The sequence below is a fragment of the Tachypleus tridentatus genome, chromosome 1, assembly GCF_004210375.1.
Source record: "Tachypleus tridentatus isolate NWPU-2018 chromosome 1, ASM421037v1, whole genome shotgun sequence".
NCBI classification, from domain to species: Eukaryota; Metazoa; Arthropoda; class Merostomata; order Xiphosura; family Limulidae; genus Tachypleus; species Tachypleus tridentatus.
This window is the reverse complement of record NC_134825.1, coordinates 148,943,951-148,970,540: the sequence shown is the minus strand read 5'-3', so window position 1 is coordinate 148,970,540 and position 26,590 is coordinate 148,943,951. Positions and strand designations below refer to the sequence as shown.

Here is a 26,590-nt window from a genome sequence, read left to right as displayed (position 1 = left end):
GTTACTCTGGATATATGGCTTATAGCAGCTTAACCAAGCAATTTAGAGAAGTTATGAAAATACTATCGAACTGTTGCTGTTAAAGGTAGTAAGGTATCACCAAGCTATTTTGAAATATAAAAATAACATATATATCATAAAATTGTATATTTTATGAATTTTATATTTAGTAGTAGGTGGAAATGAGAGTCGTATTAATTACACTGAGAAAAAAGATTGGCATGGTTTGTTGATTAGTGCGCTCGACTTGGAATCTGTGGGTCTCAGGTTCGAGCCCCCTGTCACTGAACATGCTCGTTCTTTTAATCGAGGGGCGTTGTAATGTGATGGTCAATCCATTATTCGTTGATAAAGAAGTAAGTATCTCAAGAGTTGGCAGGGGGTAATGTTGACTAGTCTGTCACTGCTAAATTGGGACAGATAGCACAAATATATCTCAAATAACTTTGCGCGAAATCTAAAAAAGAAACAAACTCAAAATGACTTGTGATCTTTTGAAAATTGATTCGACTTTTACTAAAAATGTATATTTCTTTCGGACATAACGCATAATGATATACACAAATATATGTATCATGAATAGTCAAATTGTTTTTCAGTACTTGTATGCAAAACAATCTTTTCTTTTCACACGTAAAGGTTGGATTCAAGAAGACTAGGTTTTTTGTGTCAATTACTGTATGTTGGCACAATTACTATTTTTAACAACTATAGTGTAAATATCTTTTCTAAATAAATATTGTAGCATGTTGTCGGAGAAAAGTGTTCTGCTGCACATTAGCTCCAATGTTAATCACTGTAGTCAGGTACATGTAACCAGCATATCGATCAATAGCCTCGGCTTTCATGTTAGTGTGACGTTTGCACGACGTTACTGCACGCGCATATTTACATTCGAAGCTTGAGGACCAGACCTTATCGATCAAGAAATACTCTCGTCTGTGTTTGACATCAGTTTATTATTCTCTTTCGACACCAGGTCCTAACGGTATAAAACAGGCTAGAAAGACATCCCTTCGTTATTAGGACCTAGCAGTCCACTGACATTCAGTTAACGAAGGCTGCCAGCTCTGATAAAAAACTCTACTGCAAAGAGAGGGATCAGCTGAAGCTCAGTCTCTTCCTTTGAAAAAGCTATGCCTAGCTGTAAAACCTCATGTATTCCAGCACACGCTACGCTGTTAGGCCTAGCAGCTGTTGCAGTATTGGTCGTACTTTTAGCTGGCCCGATTGAAATGGGAGCAGCCTCACCTGATGTTTTCACCAATTCTTTTTTAGTCAGGCTGATCGGTGATCATGGGAACGATGTAGCACATCAAGTAGCCAAGCGTAACGGTTTCACCAATCTGGGGCCGGTAAGTAAAGTTTTACATGTTCAATAAATTACGTAAAAGTAATTGTCCTTTCCAAGTTTGATTGTATAGTAGTACAATGGTATACAAGTTTTAAGGATGTTGTGGAAATCCATTCTAATAACGGAGCTTCTTTCCAGTTACGAACGACAGTATCACATGACTTACTATCCTGATTCGTGCCAGCTGTTACACGTTTATCCCTCTAAGTACAAACTTTAGAGGTGGATGAAGTTGAAAAAGTAAAACAAAGAACCAATCGATAATATTCCTGGTGCTATGGATGTTTGACCTTTCAACACCAAGTTTAGTATAATTAGTGTTACGTATTTATCATAAATATACAGTTTTAGGCCCTAACTTAATCATCTCTTAGCAATGAAATGTCTGGAAGTTCAAGCCAGATTCAAATAAATAAAAACAGAACACCTACAGTGGCTGTTATGGTCAGATTCTATCAAATGAACACAGAACACTTACAGTGGCTGTTATGGTCAAATTCTATCAAATAAATACAGAACACCTACCGTGGCTGTTCTGGTCATACTCTATCAAATAAGCACAGAACACTTACAATGGCTGTCCTGGCCAGATTATATTAAACACAAAACAATTGCCATGGCTGTTCTGGCCAAACTCAACACAACTGACACTATGAACTTGGGATAAATTATTATTATTATTCTAAGGTGTTGGCTACATAAAACTATGAGGTTTGCCAATTAAAGGTAGTGACTTGGTGATCATGCTGCAAATCACTTACTACACTTTAATGTTTTTTAGTTCGTTACGTATTTTTACATCTCAGATAAGGGAGAACATATATCGGTATAGTATAACAATTTCATTGGACAATCATCTCTAAACTATGAAAACCTGTGACGTCAGCCTAAACAACTCATAACGTACTCATCGTATCAATACTAAGATGGTCTTGAGAAAGCCAACGATACTAATCCGAATATTTTTTTAAACATGAACACATGAGTTATTAAAATTCATTATATTATTGTTACATTTAGAAGGAATACACATTTAGTAACATATATTTACATAATCCTTGAAAAACATAGGCGTGGTTTGTACTGAGAAAACTTACCAAAGTATCTATTCATGGTACTATTTTTATGTCCTTCTCCTTAATGTGATATTGTGTATGCAGCTAAAAGATGTCATCTATGTCCAGCCGTAGAGCAACGCTAACATTATATACTGAGGCAAGCATAATATCAAATAAACTCTGAATGACCACTTGCCAGTAATAGAAAATGAAATAGCTGTTATATGTGATTGCTCTAGAGGGTCCGATAAAATACGTGTGGAATTCTAATAAACTATTTGTACGTCAGAAGACATGAAAGGGAAATATTTTGTCAACGTTCTTTCCAACATTGTCTTACAGTAAGTAATATCACTCGTCTTTTCCCGCGCTAAGTACTTTGTACAAAACACAGTATTATACTGCAAGAATAATTTTCAAAAGTGAAATATATTTATATATGATTTAATACAAACATTTAACTAACGTTTTTCGACCATCATAAACAATATAGATTAAGCGCGTATTTTTTCGTAATCTGCAAAACATAAAATACAATCCTAGTGTAAATTAAGTGGATTAGAACGCACTGAAAATTGAAAATTAATTAGTTGAAACTTGTCAAATATATCCTCCTTTCTATTGTTCTTACTGATTAAATTTTATTTTAGTTATACATTATTATAGAGGTAGTTTATTTTACCAATTTTTAATAAAGTAAATCAAAATATTCCTTTTACTTCTTTATGGTTCTTTTCATGTTTGCTTGTAATTAAGCACAATGCCACACAATAGGCTATCTGTACTCTGCCCACCACGGGTATCAAAACTCGGTTTATAGCGTGGAAAGTCTGCAGACATACCGCTGTATCACTGGGAGGTGTTCCTTTTATGATTCTTAGCAATAATGTTTATGGTTTCATACTTCCAATTAACATTACATCACTACTGCTACTTCTGCCCTTGGCCAGGTGATTAGAGCGCTTTGAGGATCGCGAGTTCGATGCCCTTTTCTACCAAATATGCTCGCCATTTCTGCCATGAGGGCGTTCTAATACGACAATCAATTATTATTTTTTGGTAATAGAGTAGTTTAAGAGTTGGCTGTAGGTAGTGCTGATTAGCTGCCTATCCTTTAGCTTTTCACGACTAAATTAGGGACGGCTAGCCCAGATATTTCTCGTGTAGCTTAGTGCGAAATTTAAAACAACCAAACTTCTGCTCTCTATCTATTAGTGGCTCCAAAAAGTATGAGATATTTTTCAAAATATAATCTTTTTTGTTTCACTTGCCCCAAATCGGAAAAAGAAATGAAAATGTTGTTATTTTAAATTTTAAATTTTTCTCAAAATGCACTATTTACTACCATACAGTGTACTTTTTAACTAGAAGTCTAATAATACATTGGAGCTTCATAATTATGAGCCCTAAACGTACTTAGCCAATGAAAATAAAATTTGTCTGAATTATAATGTCAAGGTAGAAGGGGATTTTGCTTTTTGGATAAAATATTAAGTAAATTATACGTATTTTTAACGTCAAACCGTGTTTCTTTCGTTATCACTTACTAAGTCGATTGGTCGAAAACAAACATGTTTCTTTATATCAGGTTACTTTTGATTTATAATGATGGCTCGTTAACTTTAATTAAGAAATGCAAAACTGGTTTAATGGTTGAGCCTTGGGGGTCTTCTGAAAGTACTGTGAGCATCGCAGCTTTAAAATGCTTTCAATGCTCATATTAAATTGAATAAAGTAAAGTTGTCTTCATTGGCTAGCTACTTATCGCATCTTATTTGACGTTTCATGCATCGAGGATGAGAGAGATTTCACAACAAGCCAAAAAACATAATGTTCGTCAATATTTCGAAAAAAATGTTTGTTTTGCTTCAAAAGTTTCGTGCAAAACTACACGAGGACTATCGGCGCATTGCCGTCCCTAATTCTGAACTGATAGGACAAGACAGAACGCAGATAATCGACAACATTCATTATATATCGTAGGCTCTTCTGCCTCAAAGTGCAGTTCACGATTTTTTGAATTTGCTGGTCGTAATAGGGCACAAACTGGAAAACCGTTTTATTCCTAGCATTCTCACGCCTAGTTACATCCGGCTATCGAAATGATACGTTATTCTAGAAACCTGAAATTTGTTTGCTAGATTTCAATTACTTTAAAAACAATGTATTAAAAAAGAAATATGACGTCATAAAGTTATACAGAAGTAATACATTATTTTGGAAACACAAAATTTGTTTGCTAGATTTTGAAACCTTTGAAAACGATGTATTAAAAAAATGACTTATAAGTTTACATAATAATACGTTCTTCTAGAAACTCGAAATTCGTTTGCTAGATTTTGAAGACTTTAAATACAATGTATTAAATATGAAATATGACCTCATAAACTTACGTAACAAACTAAATATTTAATTATATATAAAAACAGTATCTTCATGCGACAACAATTTACAATAATATTAGTTATTCTTGTTTGCAAGAGTTCCAAACTGAAATTAACTGACAGCAAAGTAAAAATTCTCTAAACGTTTAAAAAATACATAAGTATAAACTCACAAAACATTTCGGGACCGATTTATAAATATGGCTGTTTAGAAACTTTCATTAAATTTGTGTCGGCACAATTTTGACATTTATCGATTAAATTCTAACTGGATTTAAATGATGTAGAACTTATAAATAAAGTTTTATTTGTTATAAACGAAGTAAAAACATTCAAGGTTTTTTTATATCAAATCAAGCAGACAATTAATAGTTAAGTATATTATAAAGTCTCATCATTTCCTCATTTTTTTAGTTCGCATCCTTCTAGTGGTATAGCAGAATGTCTTCGGACTTACATCGCTGGAGCCCTGATAGCCCTTTGTGTAGCTTTGTGATCAACTACAAACAAACAAAATATCAGGTCATCCCTTAAGTAATGTCCGATTTTAGGTTCAGAAAAAGAGAAAGAATTCCAAGTGCTTTTAATGTTATTTAATCAATAATGTATGTTTTATTATTAATTACTTGCTGTCAATGATTCACATGCTTCTGAATGCCACTTCTATAAAATTCTTGGGGTTTGGAGGAAAAGAATGTAGAGAGGGAAGTTTACATATCTTCATGTAGTTTAAGCTCGTTTCCATCAAGATAGTTCTGCAAACTTCGGAATATATGATAATCAGATGGGGAAGGTCTGAAGAATAAGGAGGATGTGGAAGTTTTTCCCAGTCTAGTTCTTCAATCTTCGTAGATGTGATCCTTGTTGTATGGGGCTGTGCGTTTATCCTGGTGTAACACAACACTTATGATTGATCAAAGCAGGCCTCTTTTCTTTCAGTGTAACATTCGAGCGCTCTAACTGTTGACAACAGAAGTCTAATGTAATTGTTACACTGAGTGGTAGCAACTCAAAGTGGATCACACCGACAATATCCCACCAAACGCTTAACAATACCTTCCTAGGGTGGAGGTCCATTTTGGGCTGTGATTTAGCCAGTTTACCTGCACTGAGCCATTGTATGCGGCGCTTAACATTTTTATAAAATATCCGTTTTTCATCTCCAGTCACTAACCTGTCAAAAAAGGTGAGCTGCATTCACGGGAGTGCAGAGAAGTGCGAATGTCCACTCTTGCTGTAAGGTTGGCTTCTGTCATATCATGGGGAACCCATTTTCCAAGTTTTGACACCTTTCCAAGCTGTTGAATGAGTTGAATTACGCTTCTATGCTACTTTTTCAAATGTTACAGCACAATCTCCATCAAGTGCAGCCAGCAGAAAGTCATTATTAAACTCAATAGGAAGGCCTGAACGTGGTGCATTACTTGAGCTTTAGTCACTTGATCTGTACTTCTGAAACCACCTTTCACATTTTCTTTCATTGAGAGACTCTACATCATAAACACATTGAATGTTTCATGTAGTTTCTGCTGCACCATTATCTTTTTAAAACTCATAAAGCATTATATGCCTAATGTGCTTCTCAGACACATCCATCTTCGTAAGGGTTATTTGATTAGAGTTGGATTTGTTTCTTTTATTTGTCTGAACATTTTTATACACGTCATACTACATATTTTAGTCATTAAAGTCTTCTACAAAGACAGAAATGATGATGCACATTCTGTATTAAAATTTTTGGACATTACTTATAGGATGACCTGATAGTTCACATAACATACAAGACAGATCAGTTTTATCAACTTTAGTACACGTAGGCCTCGAATTTCAGTGTTTTGCTTTTCTAATGTTTTTGCATTTATTAACAATTTTCTCTATTCCTTTAGGTTATGAAACATGTAAAATTATATTAGAATATAAATTACAATAAATGGTAAGGAAATGCAAGACTGTGTTTACAAGACACACATAAATAAAAATTATAGTAAGCCTGCGCAAAGTAGCAAAATATGCTACTGATTTACATCCAGATAGACGCGATATGACCAGGAGGTTAAGGCACTCGACTCATTATCCGAGAGTCACGGGTTTGAATCTCCGTCACACCAAACCTGCTCGCCATTTCATTCGTGGGGGCGTTATAATGTTTCGATTAATCTCACTGTTCGTTAGTAAAAGAGTAGCCCAAAAGTTTGCGGTGGGTGGTGATGACTGGCTGCTTTTCCTCTAGTCTTACACTGCTAAATTAGGGACGGGTAGTGCAAATAGCCCTCGTGTAGCTTTGCGCGAAATTCAAAACAAACAAACAAACAAACAAATACTTCCAGATAAGATATGTAAAACGCCATATATCTATGAAAAAATTGACTTAACAACTAACCGGGAAGCATCTCGTTTTCAAAGGTGATCGCATTTTTGAAAAATAAAAGTATGCTACTATATGTATGATCAATAAATTATATTCAGATTTAACAACACTTACTTGAAAACTTCGTAATTAATAAGCTACCACAGCAAAACAAATGCACAGTATTTTAACGTTTTTGATAGATATAGCTGAAATGTTGAGACCAAAGCTGAACCAACAGTTTTATTTCCCTACATGTGCGGCCCACCATTAAGACACTCTACTCGTAATATGAGGGTCGCGGGTTTGAATTCCCGTCACACCAAACATGCTCGCCCTTTCAGTAGTGGGGGCGTTATAATGTAATGGTTAATCCCACTATTCAGAGTGGTCCAAGAGTTGGCGGTGGATGGTGATGACTAGCTGCCTTCCCTCTAATCTTACACTGCTAAATTAGGGACGGCTAGCGCAGATAGCCCTCGTGTAACTTTGCGCGAAGTTCAAAACAAACCCTAGATATGGGGTAAAAAGGATAGATTTTCATGAAATAAATTATCGTTCCATATGAAAGTTCTAATTTAAATTAAAGATCTTATAATCCTTTACGATGGTTCTAATTTACACTAAAACTGTCATCTTTTATAAAGATTTTAATTTATATTGAAGAAACCATAATCTTTTATGAATATTAATTCCTGTTTAAGGTACTAGTGTTATGAACGAAGGATATGCTTTCTGCGGGTTGTAATATGTGTCATGATTTCTTCTCATGTTATTATTTCCATAAGAAGATATAACCTCGACAGATATGATTCAAATAAATAATATTAGTCAACATAAAATGTAATGGTTCCTGTGAGATATAGTTAGTTTTACACAAATATGACAATCATAATATTGCAGTATATAAATAGTTTTATTTTTATGAGTCTTACAAATATTCCTAATAAAACTTTTATATATCTGTCTGTGCGTGATCCTATCGTATTTCTATATAAGTATCGTGATTCTTGGAGGTGGTACCAATATTCTACTCGATAATTATCGTTGCCAATGAATTTCACTGCTACAATAAACGAAAAAATTAATCTTCATAAAGTAAAAACCTACTGCGCATGAACGTTTTGGTGTGTTTAAACAGTATTATCAGTTTATTTGATTGTTATAAACTCAACGTATGATAATATCAAGGTGGTTGTGGCCCTTTTTTTCTTTAACGGCATCACCTTGTGGAAAAAAAAGTGGTTGCTATTCATTTTTGAGTAACATGTGTTACTTCTTCTATTTTTTCTTTTGCTTTTGGTTCTTATAACAGCGACAGTTTAATAACCTGTCAAGTCCTGATGGCTCTCTAATGCAGTTTATTCGTGACAAATCAAATAACTTCTTCAAATCTTGGGTGACTTGCAACATGGACGTATTAAACTTTACTGAAAGAACAAAACCGACTCTGAGGACCGTTTCCACAACAACATCTTAATCCACTTTGCTGAGGAATTGAGTAGTGTAGTCTCTTAGTAACATTTGCTCTCGGTTTCCAAGAGCTCCGTGACTTTATAGCTTGCATATCATTTAATGACAGCACGAGATAATTCCAAATTAGGTTTTAGGGATATTGAAATAACAGACTTCACAACTTTCTTTGATAAGATCACTAAGACAAAGAAAGATAATCGCAAACATTAATAATTTAAAATAGATCGCCCGTCATATAAACTTTTAGTTGATGGGATTTTAACATTGTTCCATATAAAAAGAAGGCATCTTTATAAAAATAACAAAAAGAGGAGTCTACTAATTAAATTAGATCATATCGTAAATTAATGTATCTTGAGCTGTAACATAGAATGGCTCTGAGTTTTAGAATAAGTTTTAGCTCATAGCTCCATCATCTCTTGACCGAGGGTGGGTTGGTAGAGAAGAGAGCCTGATGAGTAATAAAGTTGAATCGGGTGTAAATGAACCCCATGTTTAGCACTGCTGGCGGTCAAAAATATAATTAATAAAAATGAGGGAAAAATAGTTTATTCTAATCCTGTTTAAAAGAATTTCAAGTGCTGTAGCTATTGAAGATTCCCTTACATTCTACCTTAGTTTTTATCATGATAGTTGAATTGCTTTCATCTTATTTAATATATATTTCCACGCCAGTTGTTAACATAGAAGTCGAATTTTTCAATTAATTAAGTATACTGTCCTATTCTGTTGTTACGGTGGGTGGTGATGACTAACTGCCTTTCCTCTAGTCTTACACCTCTGAATTAGAGACGGCTAGCGCAGATAGCTTTCGTGTAGCTTTGCGCTGAATTCAAACATTAGATGTAAAAAAAAATAACTCTTTATCGAGGTAAATTTTAAGAAAAAAGACTCATAATTTTTGCAGTTTTTAATGATGGGGAACATTATATAGTCAATTTCATATTATCATAATGTTAATATTTTTTTACACGTGTCACATTTACACATTCGTTCTTATGTTCATTAGTAGCGCAATTTGTTAACGAAATTAAGCGTAAGTTCTATTTCTACGTCGTTGGTAGACAAATGAAAATAATTGACATTTTCAATATAGTACAAGCCTGCCAGTGTCACATTTCTTTGACAGGCGTTTTATCAATAGATATAATTAAAGTTTCGCAAACATTCTGTGGTATAGCAGCTTATCAGCAAAAAGGGAAACAGGTACTTCTTGAGAAGAAACATGCAATAATAAATTACATTCAATTATTTCCAGCATAATTTTGAAAGGAACGTATCGAAATACATTCCTTACCCCGCTAGTACAGTGGTATGTCTACGAAGTTATAATGCTAAAATTAAGGGTTTGATTCCCCTCGGTGGGCACAGCAGATAATCCGATATGGCTTTACTATCAGAAAAATACAAATACGAAATACATTCCATTCATTCAATAGCAATGTTGTTTTAGCAGGGGTGTGCAGCAGTATATGTTGGTATTGTAATACAATGCAATGATACTGTAAGAAACAATAGCGCCTCTTCTGCATCCTTATAACCAGTTCAAAGGGGATGGATGGATCTTCACCAAAATTTCAGTTTTGGCGTTTTTTTCTTTTTTTACAATTACATATAAAGGAAGCAACTTTTCAGATCCTAAGGTAACCTTTCATTAATCATAAATATCCGTAACTTCATTCCAGGGAAGGGGTATTCTAGCCAGTAGTGTAGTAATTTTCAGATAAAGCAAAAAAAAAAGTATTTTAAAAATGTAGTAACTATCAATATAGTATTTTAATGATGTATGTTACGAGAAATTCTGACATAAGTTTTAGTAAGTTACTGATAAAGAAATCTATCAATATAAAATGTAAAACGTAGGAACAGGAATGAAAAATGACGTGTCCGTAGAAGGTGAATAAACGTTTTTCCGAGACGTGCGAAACATTACAGTAAAGATAGGAACCAGGGGGTTAGGGTGCTTTACTCATAATCTGAGGGTTGAGGGTTTGAATCCTCATTACATCAAACATGCTCGCCCTTTCAGCTGTGAAACGTTATAATGTTACGGTTAATTCCACTATTCGTTGGTAAAAGAGTAGCCCAAGAGTGGGCGATGGGTGGTGATGATTAGTGCTTTCCTTCTACTCTTATACTGCTAAATTAGGGACGGCTAGCTGAGATAGCACTCGTGTAGCTTTGCGCAAAATTAAAAAAACAAACATAACAATTGAACTAGTATCGATCTACTTATTGTTAAGGCGTTCGACTCGTAATCCGAGGGTCGCGGGTTCGAATCCCGGTTGCATCGAACATGCTCCCCTTTCAGCCGTGGGGGCGTTATAATGCGACGGTGAATTCCACTATTCGTTGATAAATAGTAGTCCAAGAGTTGGCGGTAGGAGGTGATGACTAGCTGCCTTTCCTCTAGTCTTACACTGGTAAATTAGTGACGGCTAGCGCATATAGCCCTAGAGTAGCTTTGCGCGAAACTCAAAAACAAACAAAAACATACAAACGGTCTACTTATAAAAGATTTGACTGATGTAAGAGTGCCGAAAAAATAAATTTAAGCATATTTATCTTTCTTATGGAACATTACGATATTTTAAAATTCTAAAAAAAAAGTTTGTCTTTCTTACATTACAGTAATATTTAGCTGGTGAGGTACATTGATCTCAACCACGATGGCTTAAATCATCGATAAAAACTATCGCGGTTGGGGTTAATGTATTTCATTGTTCAAGACTTGATGCTGTAAACTACTGACTAATTTCTAACTAATATTTAACATTAAATCTAATGATTGGCTGTTATTGAAATAATAATTTTATGTAGATTGTTTGTTTGGTTTTGAACTTCGCACAAACCAACACGAGTGCTATCTGCGCTAGCCGTCACTAATTTAGCAGTGTAAGACTAGAGGGAAGACAGCTAGTCATCACCACCCATCGCCAACTCTAGAGGTACTCTTTTGCTGACGAATAATGGGATTGAACATAATGTAATAACGCCCCTACAGCTGAAAGGATGAGCATGTTTGGTGTGACTTGGTTTATTGTTGAATAATGTTTGAACACTGAAGAATACGAATAGATGTAAAAAAATGGATGTCAAGATAATTTTCTCTTCGATACCTAGAAGTTGGATCAATTACTTGATTTATATATCGTTTTAAATATGAGAAATACGAGAAACTTCCAGTTTTATTTTCGACGTTTACTTCAAGATTAAATGAAATAACGATATATAACGCACGTTAAAAAAATTGTCAATCATGGCAAAAACGTAGAATAGTTTTCTTGTTTATATCATAAGAATATTCTTCCCCCAAAAAATGTAATTTGTTTCAACAGTAACAATACGTTGTGGACATTGTTGAGAACTTCTTAATGACATCGCTTGTTTAGAACTTGTTCAGACATGTCAGCAACATTTGCTGAGTACGAAATATTTTTAATCCAGAATCTTTTATCTTAAATATGCTTTAAAAATTATCTGATAACGTACCTTCTGTTTGTTTGTTTTGAATTTCACACAAAGCTACTCGAGGGCTATCTGCGCTAGCCATCCCTAATTTAGCAGTGTAAGACTAGAAGGAAGGCAGTTAGTCATCACCACCCACCACCGACTCTTGAGCTACTATTTTACCGACGAATAGTGGGATTGACCGTAACATTATAACGCCCCCACGGCTGAAAGGGCGAGCATGTTTGGTGCGACCGGGATTCGAACCCCCGACTCTCGGATTACGAGTCGAACGCCTTAACACGCTTGGCCATGCCGGGCCCTGTTCCTTCTGTTTTTGACTTTTACATTTATGCCTACAATTTAAAAACTATATTATAGGAACTTATATTTTAGAATCCAAACGAATAACATGCGTGTGTTTTTCTTACAACAAAGCCACATCAGGCTATCTGCTGAGTCCATCGAGGGGTATCGAACCGCTGATTTAAGCGTTGTAAATCCGTAGACTTACCGCTGTACTTGCGGGGGAAATGGATAACATAAGTACACTCCATATCCGACTTACATGCCTAATGTCATTGTATATTATTAAAAAAAAACTTATTTTTTCACGAATAGATGTATCCAAGAATATCACTTCTTGATGTCAAATAATATTTGCTACAAAAGTTTGCTCGTCGGCCTGACCCTTAAATTGCCGGCGAAAAACGCACGTTCTTTATTTTACGAAATTTTGAGACTATCGTGACGCACGATTCGTCTACCTTTAATCGATTATAACCAGGAGAAAAGCAGGCCAGCAACGATGCAAAGAACTGAAGTATATACTGCTTAGCAGATCAATACAAGATCTGACCTATAGCCAAGGCAGGATCAATTCGGAGTCCTTGAGAATCAGGCTGTACTAACATAGAGAAGGCTGCGATGTATATCGGGAAGACAATTTTTTCATCTCATTTCAACCACTATTCATAATTTATTATACAGTTTCATTTCACATCTCTCTCTGTTTGTTTTTAATCTCTGATGTATATACTCCATCGTTTTTTACTGTGTGTAACTATTTCTTATGACATCTATATTTATGTTTTCTTTTCTCATCTGTTTTCCCTGAGATTGAAAAACAAATCAACCGTGGTTAAAATCAACATTTTTATAACAGCTTATGAAATACAGATAATTAGATTCATACGCAACAAAAAATATGTCAAACGTTCAGTTATAAACCGGTTGTTAGCTGATTTTTACCATATGTTTCTTTTATTTAGGTAAAAAATAAGAGAGTTTTTCTATTTGTTTTGAATTTCGCCTGAAGTTACACGAGGGCTATCTGCGCTAGTTGTTCCTAATTTAAAAGAAAGGTAGCTAGGTATCACCATTCACCGCCAACTCTTGGGCTACTCTTGTACCAACGAACAGTTGGATTGAACGTCACATTATAGCGCCCCCACGGCTAAAAAGGAGAGAATATATAAAGTGACGAGGATTCGAAGCCACGATCTTTACATTACGAGTCGAGCACCCCTAACCATCTGGCCATGTCGGGTCTAAGAGGGAGATAGTCAATAAAATATTATTTCATTTAATATGTATGTATGTGTAACTTTTAAGCTTATTTAGTTGTAATAAATATTTTTTCGACAAAGTTCTAATCCAAGACACATTTCATTCATAACATCGAGATGTTCTGTCCTCTGCTAGTACAGCGATAAGTCTACGGATTTACAACGCTAAAGTCATGGCTTCCATTCCTCTCGGTGGATTCAGCAGATAGTCCCAAGTGGCTTTGCTATAAGAAAACGAATATACAAAACGAGATGTTGTTTGAGAGAACTGGAAAGTAACTTACAACATAAATCACAACGAAAGTAGAGATGTTCAACAGCGTGAGATATTAGACAAAGGCCCGGCATGGCCAAGTGGGTTAAGGCGTTCGACTCGTAATCCGAGGGTCGCGGGTTCGAATTCCATCGCATCAAACATGCTCGCCCTTTCAGCCGTGAGGCGTTATAATGTAACGGCCAATCCTACTATTCGTTGGTAAAAGAGTAGCCCAAGAGTTAGCTGTGGGTGGTGATGACTAGCTGCCTTCCCTCTGGTCTTACACTGCCAAATTAGAGACAGCCAGCGCAGATAGCCCTCAAGTAGCTTTGTGCGAAATTCAAAAACAAACAAACAATATTAGGTAACATTTGTCAGTAATAAATTCCTAAATAAAAGTAGATTTTCAACAACCGTGGAACATGAAATTCATTTAGGCAAGATTAGAGTAACTTAATCTATGAGACAGTGGTCGTGGTAAGTCCAAAAACTATAATTAGATCTCCATGAGCTTGTTTTTTTTTTTTGTAAATAAGCACAGAGCTATACAATGGGGTATAGATCTGTGCTCTGCCCACCAAGGGTATCGAAACCCGCTTTCTAGCAGTGTAAGTCCACAGACATACCGTTGTGCCATTAGAGGGAAAGAGCTATGAGCTAAAAGAAGTTTCTACTTGAAAACCTTAGAGTCATTCTATGAGCCGCCATGCGGTGGTTAAAAATAAAGTAAGATAAACTGTTAAACAATGAAGAGTCTTTACTGTTGTAGCTAAGTTAAAAAGCGTAACACATATTTTGTAATACGTGTACAAGCTATAAATTAACTTCTTTGCTCTTAGACTTTCAATATTTTGGGAGCTTTTTTAATAGATCGGCAGAAAATATAATTCACAGGTAAATATGAAATACAAAACACGTATTTATGATCGCAGGAGTCTCGTTACTCTAAGTTACACTGTACATTTTTTATTTATACGACAAATCATGTGCAGATCGTTTGTATACAGTACGTCGTGCAAATATGGTTGATAGTTGTATATACAAGTTCTGCGCAAATATGGTCAACAGTCGTGTGCACAACTGGTTATGTGTAACGATGAACGGGATGAAGATACAAATCTAGAAAAAATTAAAATTGTGAATATTAATTTTCAAAAAGGAAATTGAGAAACTTATCTCACATCTTTGGAATTTTTCAAACTTTTCTCGTAATGCTTGTATGATTGGTTAAAAAATTAAACTGTAGTTGTTTTTAAATGAAATTGTTTTAATGTTACAATTTTTCTGCAGAGCACACCAAGTGTTGCCGTAAGCTAAATAATTTCCCAGTTTACATTCATTATTATTCAAAAAATTAATTAAAGAAATGTTTATATTAATCAAAGAGAAAGAACAAAAACCAATTTATTTAAAAAATATTAATATATTTCTCACTATTACGAATCCCTAATACCGTCTGTTGTTAAGCGCAAAAAACAAAAACCAATTTGTTTGAGAAACATTAATATATTTCTCACTATTACGAATCCCTAATACCGTCTGTTGTTAAGCGCACGTTGTGTCCATTGCAGGGAACGAGCCCTGGATGTTAGCATAAAAGCCATAATTTTACCGCTAACCTAGCGAGGAATCGAAATTCGCCCACCTAATAGTCTTAAAAACACAGCAAGCATATACCATGGTTAGATTTAGGTGTCGAGTTTTACTATAATTTTTTACTTATTTCATTTATTTTCATTTTTACATAAAATAGCAGCCGAGTACTTTTACTTTGTTCATATTATTCTTTACACAATATATATATAAAAGAAAATTTACTTTCTTCTTACATAGCAAATAATGGTAAGGAAAGAATACTGGCCTTCGAGTGAAATGAAAGTTATAAGAGGAGCTGATTATAACATTGTTACAAAATACGAGTAACGGAAAATAGAAGTATGGTTAAGCTATGTAAAGAATACGACAGAGTTCAACTTGCTTTCAATGGAGGAAATGACTGTGTGCAAAACGTCACAAAACGCCTAATTGGTACAACCATCCAAATAGAACTAAAATAGTAAAAGACATTGAAACAGCAAGTCGTACAGGGAGTTGTACTTTTGTAACGTAAGATGGAAGCAGACTGTTTATCAAAATTAGAAGAAAAAAAACACTGACGCAATGTAACGTTAGCGTTACATTTTATACGTGTTAGAGGATAAGAAAAAATAATATAAAGATAAAATACGAAAACGTTTTTCGGAAAAAGAAAAACAAAGGTTTATAAATGTTTTATGGCTGTGTTTTGAGAAATATTAGAAAGTGTAAGGTGGTATACACTTAGAGGTTAGGTTGCGGTGGTGAGTGTTTTTGGGGTGAAAGGTGTCACTGTTGAATGATTTTGTTGTTGTTATTACTATAAGTTCTTCCCTTCTTTCATGAAAGACCCGGCAAAGACAGGTGGTTAAGGCGCTCAACTCCTAATCTGAGGATCATGGGTTCGAATCCCCCTCACACAAAACAAGCTTGCCCTTTCAGCTGTGTGGGCGTTATAATGTTCGGCCAATCCCACTATTCGTTGGTTAAAGAGTAGCCCAAAAGTTGTCGGTGGGTGGTGATGATTAGCTGCCTTTCCTCCAGTCTTACACTGCTAAATTAGGGACAGCTAGCGCAGATAGCCCTCGTGTAGCATTGCGCGAAATTCAAAACAAAACTTTCATGCAATAACATTAAATATTTAAATTTTATAGTTGTTTAGTATACTAATTCTGTATGTTACTTTTAGTTGAAACAACGTACATTATGTGTTGGATAATCTGTTGTTTGATTTGGTTTGAATTTCGCGCAAAGCTGCACGAGAGCTATCTGCGCTAGCCGTCCCTAATTTAGCAATGTAAGACTAGAGGGAATGCAGCTAGTCATCACCACCCACCGTCAACTCTTGGGCTAGTATTTTACCACGGGGTAGCGGGATTGACCTACATCCTATAACGTCCTCACGACTGAAAGGGCGAGTATGCTTGGTGTGACAAGTATTCGAACCTGCGACTCTCGGATTACGAGTCTAGTGCCTTAACCACCTGGCCATGCCAGGCCACTCTGTTGTTATATGCAGAAATATCTCAGTCAAAGGCTTAAAAAGTGTGCACACAAAAATATAAGTTAGAAATAGTTAGACACAATAGTAGTGTGTGTGTGCGTGTTACGTGGACATACGTAAATATATTACAATAAATGCATCAGTATCAGGTAAACCAATTATATTGAATAAATAGATGATCAAAATAGTAACTTGTGATATTCCCTTCAGGCACTCATATCATTTGAATGCAAAGTTCAAGAATGAATTGTTAAATTAATTAATAAATAATAACAAAGGATGAAAAATAATGTTAAATAATTAACTTGAATGCTGTATTTTTAAAGCTTTACAAAGAAGTTTATTCATTAAAATTTACATCATCGTATTGTACTTAATCAGATAATTAGTTAGGATTTCGAAATATTAAACATTTAAGTGGATACTTGGTTTCAATAATATTCACAAGTTGTTACTCTGTTCTGGTTCTTTTAACAAGAACGTAACTAGATATCTTCATCAAAGCGATTGTTAAATACAATCAAATGTACGTTACATATTTTGAATTTTCTACCGTTGTAGGTCAAACACCAGTAATAACAAATGATCCATATAATACAATAAATATCTTACCTTATAGTTTAGAAATATCTAACCTTCATGATGTAGTTGTTTTAAGTTTAGATGTGTTTCTTCCGTTCTCTCTGGTATGTTGTCTAATCTGAGCTTCAAAGTAAAGAACTAAAACGTATTATGAAGTACACAAAGCTTACTTTAAAAATGTTTAAGTGTATTCATGTCAAAGAAAGTCTGAAACAACTATTCTCTCTTTCTCCAAATTGAATCCCAGTATTCGTTGGTAAAAGAGTAGCCCAAGAGTTGGCGGTGAGTGGTGGTGACTAACTGCCTTCTCTCTAGTCTTACAGTGCTAAATTAGGGTCGGCTAGCGCAGACAGTTCTCGTGTAGCTTTGCGCGAAATTCAAAACAAACCAAATACAGCAGAGCTAGGACAAAACAAACAGACAAAACAAACTTTCTTCAAATATATATATATGAATAAGTTAAATAATAATATTTGAAATATATGTGTAAAAACGGCTCGTTTGGGTTGAGAAATTATTTTTACGTAGAGAAGTGAACAACGTTACGACCTTCTTGGAGCATCGTCATGTTCACAAAGAACCTGTACGTAAACATTTTTCTCAACCCAAACGAGCCGTTTTTACATATATTTTTCTCTACAAGTGGGTTTTCTCGACATCTCTAAATACACTGGTTTACAAAAAAATATTTTTTGTCTGAGGCAAGAATGTGAATAGGTGTTTTTTACTAATTTGGGTGTGCTGAATTCAAATTTATAAACAGTTTTGCTCTATCACCTCTAGTTTTCTGGCTTTTAAATAGTCTCATTTTAGTATATACAGAGTATATACGTGCTTATTTCAACAGTTGCAGCAGCTTATTACAGATAAAACAGAATAGATAAAGAACATTGACGGAATAAACATACTTGGATGACACAATGTACACAATTCATAGTACCGCAAACAGTTAGAAGTGTGTTTTCTTAGATCATCTGGTGTATTTTGCCTCCGGGATGTCACGCAAGAGCATCCAGCAGAAGTCTCCCATCATGCTGGGGTTCCACTTGCTTGGTAGTTGCTCTCCATCTTCGTAATGTCTTGGTGGAATCTTTCTCCGTGCTCATCACTCACTGCTCCAAGGTTTGGAGGGAAGAAGTTGAGGTGGAAATGGAGAAAATGAATTTTGAGTGACATTCGGCATCCCATATCCTCATAAGTCTTTAGCAACTTCTCACTACAGGCTTGGTAATTTGGTACGCGTGTGTTACCAAGGAAGCCACTACAGACTGACTTAAATGCTTCCCATGCTCTCAGTTCCTTTAAGGTAAGAAGCTCCTCAAAATCAGTATCCTTCAGCACTTCTCGGATTTCAGGTCCGACAAAGATGCCCTATTTGAGCTTAGCAGCACTGAGACTTGGGAACACAGTAGACAAGTGTTGGAAGGCAGCACCATTTTTGTCCATAGCCTTCACGAAATTCTTCATCAAACCAAGCTTGATGTAAAGAGGAGGAAGAAGCACCTTCTTCATGTCAACCAGAGGATTCTCCTTGACGCTGTGTTCGCCAGGAACGAAATGCTTCTAGACCCCCAGTCTTTCTGCTTGTAATGCTGGGATAGGGCTCGACTATCCCAGAGACAGAGAAAGCAACAGTACTTTGTGAAGCCCGCTTGCATACCCATAAGAAGACCAATGACCTTGAGGTCCCCACACAGACTCCACTGGTACTGGTTGTACTTAACAGCTTCTAAAAGAAGCTCCATATTGTCATAGAACTCCTTTAGATGGACAGAGTGTGCAGTGGGAATGCTGAGATATTTATTCCCGTTGTGCAGAAGCACAGCCTTGAGACTTTGCTTGGAAGAGTCTATGAAAAGACCCCAGTCTGAAGGATTGTGTGGCAAACCAAGGAAAGTGAACAAGCCAGGTACATTTGTGCAGTAGCACAACTTGTTTTCCATGTCGAAAAATGAAGCAAGGTCTTTGTTCCGATTCCTGAAACTGGTGATCCTTACATCTTCCTGGACTAGGTTCCACTGTTTAAGCCGAAAAGCCAAGAGCTCTGACTGCTGTTTTGACAGATACAAATCACGAGCAAGGTCATTCAGGTCTTCTTGCGTGATCCAGTGTGGCTCGTTGCCACTTGTTCCTGAATAAGAAGAGTCAATATCTTCGGAAGAGATTGACTTGGCAGAATCTTCCCTTGGAGGCATTTCTTCATCTGATGAGGAAAGAAGATCCTTATTTACTGGAGGTGTTGGGATAGGAAGATCATCTGAATGGGGAACGGGTCTCATAGCAGATGGAAGGTTGGGATATTTGATCTTTTTTCTAGAAGATGCATTGAAACCAGTTATATTTGTTAGACAAAAATAACAATCATCTGCATGGCTTCGTGGCTCTCTGGCAAACCATCGGGACTGCAAAGTTGAAAGCCGCTTTCTTGCCATTAAACCAAGCAGTTAGTCCATTGTAGCAGGGTTTACAACAGATGTGTGGAGCCCAAGATTTGTCCTGATCACCAATTTTACAGTCAAAATAATGAAAGTAAGCAGTTCTGAGGAGGGAAGTGATGGTTCGACGCTGTGCAACTGTCGTGAAGTCCCCACACACGTAGCAGAAAGAATTGGCCTTGTTGAGGCATCCTCGGTGTTTTGACGAGCTTGAAGCCATTGGAGAATCTGATAAAAAAACAAAGCAAAATTAAATCATATGTAAGGCAATAATAATTATGTGCGTCGTTGGAAATTGTAATACAAATATATACCCAAAAGACTGTGTAACACAATTGTCGAGGGACACCAACCTCCTGCGCTGACTGCCAGTGCACTACTGGCTGTTGATTGAGACGTGTTGGCTACGCTTAACTGCCAAAATCCGTCTTGATATATAGCTATATATATATATAATGTAATGCTATCACTTACATTTATTGCATAATAACTAAAAAAGAAGACATAAGTCACACAATATTAGAAATTAACCCTGAATGCATATACGCCTTTATGTACAGTATGTGTACAAAATGTACAGTATGCATATCTAAAAAACTAGAGGTGATGAGTAAAAAACGGATTTCAAATCTGAATTCAGCATCCCCAAATTAGGTTAAAACAGCTATTTTTGTGCTTGCCTCAATTTCTTTGTAAACCAGTGATATTTGAAATCATTTACAAAGATATGACTAAGAGATGAAACACCTTTTTTCCAACTTTATCATTAGGATTTTAACTACAATCTCTGAACCTACCCGTCCCAAAATCAAAAGAAAATTTAAACATCCACTTTCATTAAAATTTTGCCTTACAGGATTTCAGTTAGTTAGTTTGTTTGAAATTAAGTACAAAGCTACACAGTGGACAATCTGTGCTCTGCTCACCACAGGTATCGAAACCCGGTTTCTGGGATTTTTTAAAGTCCGCAGACATGTTGCTGTGCCACTGGGGGGGATTTCAGTCAGAGTTTCTCGACTGACCTGTAAATGAACCACAGAAGATAAAAATGACCATTCTATTTCCAACCTTATCTGACAGTATTTGAGATATAATTTTTAGATTTATCTGTAAATATATCAATATCCTACTTTAAAAAATGTCACAGATAATTTCGGTATAAGGACAGACTTTTTTATCGTAAAATTAAATTCAGAACCTTAAATTAATTCACACTGTCTTCCGTTATGTTCATAGTTATTTATAATTAAGTTTCACAAGAATTTATCTTAAATAACTTCCTACATTTTCTGTGTTATTTACTGTTATTGTACAAGGAAATGCTTTTACACTAACGGATTTTTAATGTCTTATCATGTATTTCAAGTGCTTTTATATTGCCAGTTCACAAAGGAATACTTTTAAATTAATGTGTAATCCAGATTAAACAATGGTTTTATTATATAAATATTTCAAGTTTTCCTTTCTTCAATTCCATACAAAATACTTTAAGTGATTTATCCCCATATAATGTTTTTATTCAATGGTTGTTTCTGTGTTGTCAGAATATAGAGTATGATTTATATAAACATGACTTTTGAATACAATGTATTTAGTTATTTCCCGCTACCAAACTGACAAACCACACGATAAACGTGCACGGTTTGACTTTTGTGAAATCCACAGTTTCGTACGCAAGTTTTGAAGGTACAAAGAATACCTTACAATATGTAAGGTCTACTGTTGGGACAGTGGTACGTATAAGGTTTTACAGAGATAAAATCTAGGATTCGATTCCACACGGTAGACACAGCAGAGAGCCCATTGTGGGTTTCTTTTAATACGAACAAACAATACAATATTTACATGTAAACATCTGTTTGTTTGTTTTTTAATTTCGCGCAAAGCTACACGAGAGCTATCTGCGTTCGCCGTCCCTAATTTAGCAGTGTAAAACTAGAGAGAAAGCAGCTAGTCACCACCACTCACTGCCAACTTTTGGGTTACTATTCTGCTATCGAATAGTGGGATTAACTGTCAATTATAACGCCCCCACGGCTGAAAGGGCTAGCATATTTGGTGCGACGGGGATTCGAACTCACGACCCTCAGATTACGAGTCAAACGCCTTAACCCACCTGGCCGGGTCGGGCCGTATGTAAACATTTGAACTGTATATGCCTAGTTTTTAATTAGAATAAATCTCACACATTAACTAATAGAAGTGGTTAATCCTAAAACTAGCAACAATGCGTCACTCTTTTCAGTCCTGTGGATTTCTGCTCTTGTTCTGGAGAGTCGCAATCCAGTTTGTTTTATAAATCAAAATCAGACAAAACGCATCAAACAAACATACCTGTTAAAATATGTTATAAAAAGCTCAAGTTAAAACATATGGGAAAAATGTTAAAACATTAAACTCTCTTAATTGACAGCATATGTACAAATGTACTCGAATCTAATTCGATCAATTTTTTTGTGTCAAATGCAGTAAAGTTCGATAAATAAAACACATGAAAAACATGACTGTGCTATAACATCACTTCAACGTATGACCAGATCAACTCGAGGCAGAAAAATGCAATCAAGTTATAACACGGAAGAAAAACTTGGATAAAATCATTAAAAACATTGCACTGAAAAATATCATAATGGTGTTTGTTCGACTACTAAAAAACATCAACTGTATATTTTGAATTAACAAGTCCAGCTGTCCTGACTTAAGGCTTGACTTGTGGCACCTAATAATAATGATATTAAAAATAATTGATTAATTCAGTGCTCTGAAGACGTCTGATAACATTATGTACCCTGAGCAGAGTTACCTGAGCTATTTCTGTCTTTCACTTTTATGCTCATTAGTCAGTGCTACTCATACGTCACCACAAAACAAAATGGCTTCCACGCATGTGCAGTATTCGTCAATTGTAAATAGATTATGAGTAGTGCATCAAAAGTAGTTCGATCTTTAATTCAACATAAAGTTTGTTCTTTGTTTTTTAAGCTTATCTTTGCTTAGATAAATAATACACACATTTTGAGTAACATCACAGAAATAGTAGCTTTTTTCCTGTTTCCCAGTGGGTCAGCGGTATGTTTGTGGACTTACAACGCTTGAAATCGGGTTTCGATACTCGTGGTGGGCAGAGCATAGATAGCCCATTGAGTAGCTTTGTGCTTAATTCAAAACAACAACGGCATCGTTTTTCCTATAATCGTGGCAGATGGGTATAATAGCTGAACATTTGCAAACTTTCTTCTGAGTCCTTTTTAAAAACACATAAACAATTTTTATTCTAAAAAAAGAATACTTTTCATAAGTTTAATATAAAGGTAATATCAGAATTTTTTTTAATTTTAAAATGGATATTGATTATCCTTCACTGCCATTTAATCATAAAATATATCAAATTAATGCTTTACAGCTCCCCAGTCGCATAACGTTATGTCTGCGGACTTGCGACGCTGAAAACCAGATTTTGACGCTCGTGGTGGGCAGAGCACAAATAAACCATTGTGTAGCCTTGTGCTTATTTCAGAACATTAACAATACCTTATATTGAAACTCTTAATTGTAAAAAAAAAAAAACAACTTAAAGTTTTCATTTTTAAAGACAGTTTATGTATGTACTTAGAAAAATGTATAAATAAATTTCAACCAGGTCAGCTGTATTTCAGGGCCAAAGTGCTAATCATTAGTATAGAAAATACAAATGTATATTCACATATAGGTTTATATCTTACTTCACTAATACTTTAAAAATACCATATTTTTGTTGTTAAATTATTTATATACGGTTTCACAGTGAGATCAATAGATATGACAGTGTTTTGAAAAATGGTTCTGTACATTAATAAAAACTTACTGATAATTTGGGTAAAAGTAAAATTTATATATTTAGTTTTATATTATTTTTCACGTTATTTTGATATTTATAAACTTTTTTAAATAAGAATTTTAACATTGGAAATTAATATATTTTTTACAGGATTTTTTTTACAGTGAAGATAAAAATACTCATTCTATCTCTAACCTGCTCTCACAAGATTATTAATAACAACGAGCAATTCTTACATGTTTAACATGAATTGTTAATTATAACAACGTCTTTATGAATATTCAGCATTATTTTATCACAACAGTATGGTCCGGTGTGGCCAGGTGGTTAAGGCACTCGACTCGTAATCCAAAGGTCTTGGGTTTGAATCGCCGTCGCTCCAAACATGCTCACCCTTTCAGCCTTGGGGCGTTATAATGTGTTGGTCAATCCTACTATTCATACTTGTTTATAGGAACAATTTGATTGCATATTTAGCTGTTTTTGTAGTGATAATAATTTTGAATGTGATAAAAAACTCAGTGGTTTGTTTGTTGTTAAACGCAAAACTGCACAATGGACTATCTGTGCATTGCCATCACGGGAGTTGAAACCCAGGGATAAGCTGTACAAGCCCTGAGGTTGCTTATTGGCAACAGAATATTCAAAAATGTAGAGCAACTGTTTGTTAATAAAATATATTTTTCTTGATTGTTCAACAGTACAGGGCCATCTGAAATGTTTCAGTGAATCTTTGGTTAATAATCAGCCAATCATGGTGTTCTCCACACTTTGAAGGTCGACTACCGTGGTCCTCTATTTCTTAACACTAAAAACGACAAAGAATAAGTAAATGGTCAGTAAGCTTCTAGACACTAAAAAACAACTGAACGATTTGCTGTATTGTTTGGCATGCTTATGTGCATAGGAAAGTAATGACATTTTCTTAAATAAATGTGTTTAGGATACGGGTAGAAGAAACTTTTTGATATGTATGTGAACACGAAAGAGTTGAAATCTTCCAATATATTTCTGTGCATAATAAATTGGTGAAACCTACTAACATATTTCTGTGTATAAAAAAAAGAGAGGTAAAACCCTCAGACGTATTTTTGTACATAAGAAGGCAGTGAACTTTTCTGACCTATTTCTCTATATAAGAGAGAGGTGAAACCCATAACATATTTCTGCATACAGGAAAACAGGTGAAACCCTTTGACGTATCTCTGTCTATAGAAGAGGGTGAAACCCTATGACATATTTCTTGTACATAGGAAGAAGATGAAACCTTATTAACACCTTCTTGGCACGTTAACGTGTGAGGACTAATAAATACGAGTATATCATTTTCTAGACCAGTTATAAAGTCTCTGCTTTCACGAAGACAACCTCATCAAAAATATGACGTTTTCTTTAGTAAAAAAATGGCAAAAGGGTAGCCAAATTTTTTAAATTTTGGAACGTATTTCTCATTACTTTTAAACTTTGAGTGCGAAAAATAAACTGAATTTCTTGTGTCTCTCAGTAGATGATTTCAGTGTGAAAGTGTTTACATCACTATGTGTTTATTTGTTTATTTAAAAATTTCGCGCAAAGCTACACGAGGCTACCTGCGTTAGCCGTCCTTAATTTAACAGTACAAGACCAGAGAAAAGGCAGCTAGTCATCACCACCCACCGCCAACTCTTCGGCTACTCTTTTATCAATAAATAGTAGAATTGACCGTCACATTATAACGTCCCAAAGGCTGAAAGGGTGAGCATATTTGGTGAGACGGGAATTCGAACCCGCAACACTCTGAATACGAGTTGAGCGCCTTAACCCTCTGGCCATGCTGGGCCATCACTGTGTGAGTATAGCTTTATGGTGTTATATTTTTTCATATCCTTATTAATTATAGACACACTGGCGAAGTTAACCAAATTTAACAGTTTTTCTATTACAAAACATAATTGTTTTATGCTCTAGTGGGCTAATCTGGTACAGCAATATAACATATCCGGTTAGCGATAAGATAATGACGTCATGTGCTTATAAACGTATCGCGAATGCGTAAATCACAGAATAAGCCAATAAGCTTTAAGATTTTCTCACATTATATTAATCCCGTTGACAAAGGTCAATAACTGAGTCTTGTATTGGCAAAGGCATACAGGGTTTTAGCGTACACTGGAAATAAATACACTTCGGTTTATATGTATCATATGTAAGCGAAATGGATGTGTTGAAAAAATCGTTACATGCTAGAAAATGGGTATTCAGGTCCACTAGTTTAGATGAATTCTCAAAAATTTTTTAACATCATAAATAAACGTAATCTGGAATTTTGTCTTCAGGTATAGGAAGTCTAACATCATTACTACCCCCGCCAGTGGCTCAGCGGTATGTCTGCGGACCTCCAATACTAAAAACCGGGTTTCGATACCCATGGTGGGCAGAGCACAGATAGCCCATTGTGTAGTGTACTCTTTGTGCTTAATTCAAAACAACGACAATCATTACTACGTTTAATCGTTAAAACAAATTAATTTGAAACTTTAGAAATTATATTAATACATAAATAAAATATATTGTTCTTATTAAGAATAAACACCCTCTGTGAAAGTAAGATTCCACGAAAAATTATACTTTTTTTCCAAACGACGATAAGATATATAAATTTATCTGTAATTCTACAAACCCTAATTATTCCAAAAATACCTAATAAGCTTTTACTGCAATATAGGGATCACCTCCCAGAAAACCTGAAAGTTCAAAAAGCTTCAAAAATATATATATATTCCTCTGTCTCATACTCAAGGACAA

General features: G+C 35.2%; 1 protein-coding gene across 1 annotated transcript in view; it reads left to right on the top strand.

The window, feature by feature from the left end:
* The first annotated feature begins 900 nt into the window (after nt 1-900).
* Nucleotides 901-26,590, top strand: part of amon (prohormone processing protease amontillado) — a 101,898-nt gene continuing 76,208 nt past the window's right edge. Inside the window, exon 1 of the mRNA XM_076458091.1 lies at nt 901-1,355. Within this exon, the coding sequence (XP_076314206.1) occupies nt 1,137-1,355 (219 nt within the window). The 5' untranslated portion in view covers nt 901-1,136. The remainder of the gene's footprint in view (nt 1,356-26,590) is intronic.